At 53.7% G+C, this 6,950-nt stretch overlaps 2 protein-coding genes across 2 annotated transcripts; both read left to right on the top strand.

The window, feature by feature from the left end:
- The first annotated feature begins 75 nt into the window (after positions 1 to 75).
- On the top strand, positions 76 to 784 carry LOC133220510 (feather keratin 1-like). The gene is made up of 2 exons (XM_061368694.1): positions 76 to 211; positions 450 to 784. The coding sequence occupies exons 1-2, from the start codon at positions 76 to 78 to the stop codon at positions 782 to 784; spliced, it is 471 nt and encodes a 156-aa protein (XP_061224678.1).
- Positions 785 to 4,033: 3,249 nt separating this feature from the next.
- Positions 4,034 to 4,381, top strand: LOC133220511 (feather keratin 1-like). The gene has a single exon (XM_061368695.1). It carries the CDS (start codon positions 4,067 to 4,069, stop codon positions 4,379 to 4,381), a length of 315 nt encoding a protein of 104 aa, XP_061224679.1. The 5' UTR covers positions 4,034 to 4,066.
- The last annotated feature ends 2,569 nt before the right edge of the window (positions 4,382 to 6,950 follow it).

Raw genomic sequence — 6,950 nt, 5'->3', positions numbered from 1 at the left:
CAACAGGAGGACATGAACATCCAGAATTCTTGGAAGGAAAACACAACCACAGCTAATTGCTTGCAAGGATCTGCCATGCCCCAGCTGCTTGCACAAACATGCTGTCATGCACAAAGACTGTCTCAGAGCCCTCGGGCACTCCCGCACCAGCATAAAAGCCGGCCCAGCGCCTCTGTCCCTCACTCGCCTCTGCTGACGCCTTCTCCTGCGCGCTCAACAAGGTGAGCCTCAAGCCCCTTGCCCTCTGCTCCTGCCCCCCTGCCCCGGCTCTTCCAGCACGCTCTGCCCCAGCCTCAGCACCCCTCACGCCTCCCCAGCACCACAGCCCCACAGCCCCACACCAGCCTCCCCACTGCCTCGCCCTCCTGCACCACCGCCCCTTGCACCCCCACGCCCTCCGCTCTCCCCACACCCTCTCTTCCATTCTCTCCTCTCCTCTCCCCTGACAGGGCCCCTCCACCCCACATACATGGCCTGCTACGACCTCTGCCGCCCCTGCGGACCCACCCCGCTGGCCAACAGCTGCAACGAGCCCTGTGTCAGGCAGTGCGAGGACTCCCGCGTCGTCATCCAGCCTTCCACCGTGCTGGTCACCCTGCCAGGACCCATCCTCAGCTCCTTCCCCCAGAGCACCGCCGTCGGATCCTCCTCATCCGCTGCCGTGGGCAACGTCCTCAGCGCCCAGGGAGTGCCCGTCTCCTCTGGGGGCTTCGGCTACGGCCTTGGCTACGGCTTCGGAGGCCTGGGCTGCTACGGCAGAGGAAGGGGATGCAACATCTGCTAAGGGCCATTGACAGCATGCCTGAAACCAGCCTCCCGCACTATTGAAGCCATGGCAATGATTGAGGATGCATGTCTGGGCTATTCCTGATCCATAGATCTGCTCTCCACAGCTCCTCCTCTCAAGTCACTAAGAAAGCAAGCAGGCCAAGGGCAAGCTGAAGCTGTTTGTTACCCTTGCCCATGGATCTCATTTTCTTCTCCCACTTCCTTCTCCACTTCACTGCATCTGCTACATCAGGTACTCTCTGTCACAATCAGCATCTCACGAGCTAAGAAAGATTCAAGGGACCTTCTCCCAAGTCAGGACAGGAAGACCTCAGTGCTCTGACAACATGTCCTTCAAACAGAAAACCTCAGTGAATGGTTATCTTACCTATGCCTTAGACCAGCTCTGTATCACCTTATGCTTTTACATTTTCATTCCTTTGACTCAATAAAGTTCTTCTGCATCCAAGTCTGTGACACGTCCCTTCCCTTTCTTCTACCAAGGGTATTCCAACTTCACACAGCACAAAGGCAGGCCACTGGGGGGTGGAAAAGGACCTCGGGGTCTTGGGCAGCAGATATGCCACCACAACCAGCAACAACACAGTCCGACGTGTGGAGGTGTGCCAAATTTGTGACACTGGCTTAAACAGTTGATTTGGTAACGCTCCCCCTTGCATGCCTCTGATGAAGTGCCCCTGTGCCACCACACACTGGACTAACTCTCCTCCCCAGCAAGGCTCTCCAGCCCTCCCAGCAAACAGAATCACACAACCATTCGGTTTGGCAGAAACCTTTGGATAGCAGCTGCTTCACCCCCTCTGACACAGCAGGGCCACTTATAGCAGCTTGTCCTAACCATGCCCAGTTGGGTTTTCAGTAGATCCCACCCAGGAGACTCCACAACCTCTTCCACCTATTGACCATACTCACACGGAAAAAGGCCAATGCCATTTCAGCTTCCTTCTTTCAATCCCTTCTTTGCCCATGGAATTCCATCTGTTTTCCCATGTGGCCGTTCCCTGATCACGAGACTCTGGGTCCACCCCTTCAGTCATTCTGCAGTCCACCTCACTGGACAACCCCAACTTTCTCCACTTCTCCAGGAACATGTAATGGGAGACAGCGACAGAAGCTTCCTTCAAGTACAGCTCAACAACAGACACTGCTTGGCCTTTCTCCAGCACCCAGTGGCTTCAACAGACAAGACACAGAGGTTGGTCAAGCACAATTTACCCTCCAAAAAACACATCTAAAACCACAGCCCATCACCTTGACCTTGCGGGGCATGCCACTGCTTTCCAGGAAGGCTTCTTCTTCCACCTCCATGTATCTCTTACACTGGGGAGCTCAAAACTGGACACAGAACTCCAGGTGATGCTTAGCCAGGGAGCAGAAGAGTGTCCATTCCCTCCCTTGCTGCGAGGACCTTGTGTATCCCATGCAGGGTGCCAGGGTCACCACCCTCTTTGCTGTGCAGTCCTTCTCTGATCCAGGTGTGGGCTTGGTGCTGCACTGACCACCTGGCTGCTGGGTCCCCATTCCAAACACACCAGAGTTCCCAGCCCGTGGTCTCACCTTGCTATAGGGTTCACAAATGATGACTTGAAGGTTCTGCAGCCACCAGCCCCTCTTCACTGCACAGCCCAACAGTGACCCACGCAGGGGATCTCCTGACCAACACCCTCCCTGCTGCAGAATCTCGGGACCAACTCTGCAGGGGGCCCCAACTCACCATCCCTCTGCTCTGAGGTCACACAGAAAGCCCCCAATGTGAGGCCACAATGATCCTCACCTTGGTCCGGACAGGCCCTGCAGGGGACACTGGGACGAGTGCAGGACCAAGCCTGTGACCCAGCCCTGCTTTGAAGATGGGGCTCTCTGTGGTGTTGACCTTGGCAGGGCACCAAGTGCTCTCTGAGCTGCTCTATCACTCCTTTTCCTTAAGAGGATGAGATAAGGAGAATACGACACAAGGCTCCTGAGTAGAAATAAGGACATGGAGATCACACACAAGTTTTCAATGCCAACAAAACACACCTGACTCAGGGAACTTGATTTAAATTATCAAAATCAAAAGTCAGAGTAGAATTCTGAGAAATAAAAACAAATCTGAAAACACCTTTCCCCTCTCCCTTCCTTACGTTCAGCTTCCCTCCTGAAGTACGTATTCCCTTGCTCAAAACAGCACAAAGGGATGAGGAACTGGGGATTGTGATCAGCTGAACACACATTGTTGCTTCTCCTCTTTCCTTCTCACACTCTTTCCCTGCTCCATCCTGGGGTCCCTTCACTGGAAGTGGTTTTCCATGAATTTATGCAACACAGATAATCCCAACAGGCTCTACCAGACATGGGGGAAGTTTCAGGCCTCATCTCATAAAGCCACATTGGCAAACCTGTGCCTACAAAAACCTTTCCAGAGAAACACATTACTCCAAGGGACAACCTTAGAGCAAAAAGGGCGCTGAGACACCCACAGAGCTCACACAAAAGGAAAGGACAGGACTACAGACAGGCATAGAGACCCGGCAGCAAGGTGGAGAGGGACTGAATGTGATGGAAGAGGCAGCCCCCCAGGGCCAGCACAGCTCCAAAGCCCACACCAGCCTGACAGGGCTGCTACGACATTGGGGCCTCACATCACAACACATCCCCAAACCACACCACAAAAGTGCCTCGAGATGACATCACTGACAACACCTATACCTCTCCAAAGCTTGGTTTCCATGTTTTGCACAATCTCACATGCCATCAACACCAAGCTTTTGACCTCTCATACTCCCACTAGAAAGCTGCCGCCAGGACCAGAAGGACACATCCTCAAAGGGAGGACATGAAATTGAAGATCTGCAGCAAGGAAAACACAACCACAGCTAATTGCTTGCAAGGATCTGCCATGCCCCAGCTGCTTGCACAAACATGCTGTCATGCACAAAGACTGTCTCAGAGCCCTCGGGCACTCCAGCACCAGCATAAAAGCCGGCCCAGCGCCTCTGTCCCTCACTCGCCTCTGCTGACGCCTTCTCCTGCGCGCTCAACAAGGTGAGCCTCAAGCCCCTTGCCCTCTGCTCCTGCCCCCCTGCCCCGGCTCTTCCAGCACGCTCTGCCCCAGCCTCAGCACCCCTCACGCCTCCCCAGCACCACAGCCCCACAGCCCCACACCAGCCTCCCCACTGCCTCGCCCTCCTGCACCACCGCCCCTCGCACCCCCACGCCCTCCGCTCTCCCCACACCCTCTCTTCCATTCTCTCCTCTCCTCTCCTCTCCCCTGACAGGGCCCCTCCACCCCACACACATGGCCTGCTACGACCTCTGCCGCCCCTGCGGACCCACCCCGCTGGCCAACAGCTGCAACGAGCCCTGTGTCAGGCAGTGCGAGGACTCCCGCGTCGTCATCCAGCCTTCCACCGTGCTGGTCACCCTGCCAGGACCCATCCTCAGCTCCTTCCCCCAGAGCACCGCCGTCGGATCCTCCTCATCCGCTGCCGTGGGCAACGTCCTCAGCGCCCAGGGAGTGCCCGTCTCCTCTGGGGGCTTCGGCTACGGCCTTGGCTACGGCTTCGGAGGCCTGGGCTGCTACGGCAGAGGAAGGGGATGCGACATCTGCTAAGGGCCATTGACAGCACGCCTGAAACCAACCACCTACACCCTCGTAGCCATGGCAAGGTCTGAGGATGCAGTTCTGGGCAGTTCCTGACACGTGGACCTGCCCTCCACAGCTCCCTCTCTCGAGGCACCAAGAGAAGAAACAGGGCAAGGGGCGTGCCCAGGATGCCTGAAGATATTGCCCCTGCACCTCCTCCTGCTGTACTGCTTCCTTCTTCCCATCATCTCTTTGCCTGTGTCCAGGACTCTCTCCTGTAAACCCCTTCTTACAAGTCAAAGACCATTCGGGTACATCTGGTATGCTGCTTGCACTGCAGGGCAGGAAGAACTGCAAGCAGAAGACTTCTGCTCATGGTCGCACTCCTTGCACCTCAGACTGTCTCACTTCCACTTGGTGCTTTTGGTGCTTTTACATTTTCATTCTTTTGTCTCAATAAATTCTCCAGCATCCCAGCCTGAGTCTCCTCAGAATCATTTTCAACAGCACAAACCTCTCCAGAGAAGGTGCTTTCATCCCTTTTCATGAACAGGGCAACTGGAGCTGCATTCGTGGCTCCATGGCCAGGTGGTGTTTCAGTAGCTCCCAGCACAGAGACTCCACCACCTCTTCTACTCTTTGTCTTTCTAAACAGGCAAAAAGGCTTGCCTGTTTTGCCCATGCAATCCCATCTCTTTCCCCTTGTACCCAGGGCCTCTTCTGCATGTGCACACTAGTGACAAGTGGTGGATTCCGACCACTTCTTTCCCTGCCATCAGGGGTTTATTCACATTGATCCTTCTATCTTGGGTGGCTCACTTCTCACCCTCTTCTCTACAAAAGATGATCCAATCCCTCCAGTCTCTTGGTTACCCTGCACTGCTCTTGCTCCATAAAGTCCAAGTCCTTCCTTATTGGGGAGCCAAGAAATGAATCCCACATGGGATTCTCCTCAGCATTTCTGAGGAGAAAGGGATGGTCCCCTCCCCTTCCCCAGTGCAACACTGGTCAGTGCAACACTGTTCAGTGCAACCCTGGAGACTGATGGGCCCATTTGTTACAATGGTAGGTTGCCCCCTCATGGTCCGTTTTTTCTCCACTAGGACCACAAGGTCCTTCTCTGATAAGATGGTTTCTAACCCATTTGTCCACCAGATATTCCTGCTACACAAGTCACTTCTCCCCAGAAACAAGACTTTGCATCTGCCCTGGCTGAACTCTTGTCCTTCACAACATCCTCCCGGACAAGTTGGTCAAATGTGACATGAGCAGGTACACCATACATTGCATAAAGAACTGCTGAAGAGCAGCGCTGAAAATGTCACAGTGAATGGGGCTAGATGTGCTTTGTGAATGGTCACCTGCAATATTCCTCCGGGCTCCATTCTAGGGCCATTTCTGGACAATACTTTTATCACACATCTACAGGCAGCAGTTGAATGCACTGGTCACAAGTTTGCTGAAGGGACTGGGAGTTGCTGTTGATTCTCTGGAGGGATAAGAGGTCTTGCAGAAGGATCTAGATAGCTTGGAGCACTGGGCAGCCATCGAAGGCATGAAATGTAAGCAGCACAAATGCTGGATTCTGCGCCTGGGATGGAGCGATTCTGGACACAAGCACAGCCTGGGAGAGGAGTTCCTGGAGAGCAGCCCTGCAGAAAGGCACCTGGGGGTGCTGGCTGGCAGCAGGTTCAATAGGAGTCAGCAGTGTGCCCTGGCAGACAGGGGGGCAAACCGCATCCTGGGGTGCATGTGACTCTTCACTCAACTCTTGCTCTGATTTTGGCTACCCCAGCTTTTGGTGTGGCCTGAGCTATGCTGGGAGCAGCGCCATGAGGTCAAAATGAAGCAGCATTTAGGCAGACCACATGGCAAGAAAGGGCTGTAGGAGCAATATGCAGCCATTATCACCTGGAAATTGCTGTCTCCTACACATCCCCTTTTGTCTGGCAGTTCATTCAGAAACCACTACATTGTGGAAAGGCATCAGACCAAACCTCCAGTCTGGAAGGTACAAAGCATCAGCTAACCCTAAAAGGCTTTTGAACCAGATCTAGCAGCACCTGGATTGTTGAGGCTTTCATGTTTCCAGGAGTGACACAAGTAACATCCAAACCATGACAGAGCAAGAAGTAGCACTCTTACCATTTGTCTGGTAATTATAATTTTTGCTCATAAGCCCCGGTTTCTTATTTCTTCATTGTTTGTCATTATCACCTCAGGACAAAGTTGAAATAACAAAAGACATTGACCTGTAAATCTGAGAAACGTAAATGGAGCCTAACACTGGGCACAGGTCAGGCTCACCAGCCTCCAGTGTGCCAGATCCACCCTCTTAATTTTCTCACAGATACAAAGGGATGAGCTCTATTTTTGCCATCAGGAAGCACTGCAAGAAACCCACAAACCACAGGCACGAGTGCCACAGGATGACATCAATGATGACACCCCCACTGCTCCTATGCTTCTGTTGCATGTTCTGCCAAGTGCCCAGAAATACATCATCAACACCAAGCCTTTGGTCTGTAATACTTGAAAGCTGCCGCCAGGGCCAGAAGGGCACGTCCTCAACAGGAGGACATGAACATCCAGAATT

The sequence above is a fragment of the Neopsephotus bourkii genome, unplaced genomic scaffold (genome assembly GCF_033783945.1).
Source record: "Neopsephotus bourkii isolate Nb327-2 ecotype Australia unplaced genomic scaffold, CSIRO-AGI_Nbou_v1 NB_1444, whole genome shotgun sequence".
Classification (NCBI taxonomy): Eukaryota; Metazoa; Chordata; class Aves; order Psittaciformes; family Psittacidae; genus Neopsephotus; species Neopsephotus bourkii.
The sequence above is the reverse complement of the archived record's forward strand: the minus strand, read 5'-3'. Positions and strand labels throughout refer to the sequence as shown.

Excerpts from the sequence above, each read along its gene's own strand:
- LOC133220511 (XM_061368695.1), top strand. The coding sequence starts at position 4,067 with ATGGCCTGCTACGACCTCTGCCGCCCCTGCGGACCCACCCCGCTGGCC.
- LOC133220510 (XM_061368694.1), top strand. The coding sequence starts at position 76 with ATGCCCCAGCTGCTTGCACAAACATGCTGTCATGCACAAAGACTGTCT. Across the intron at positions 212-449 it reads GCTGACGCCTTCTCCTGCGC|GGCCCCTCCACCCCACATAC; the intron begins GCTCAACAAGGT and ends CTCCCCTGACAG.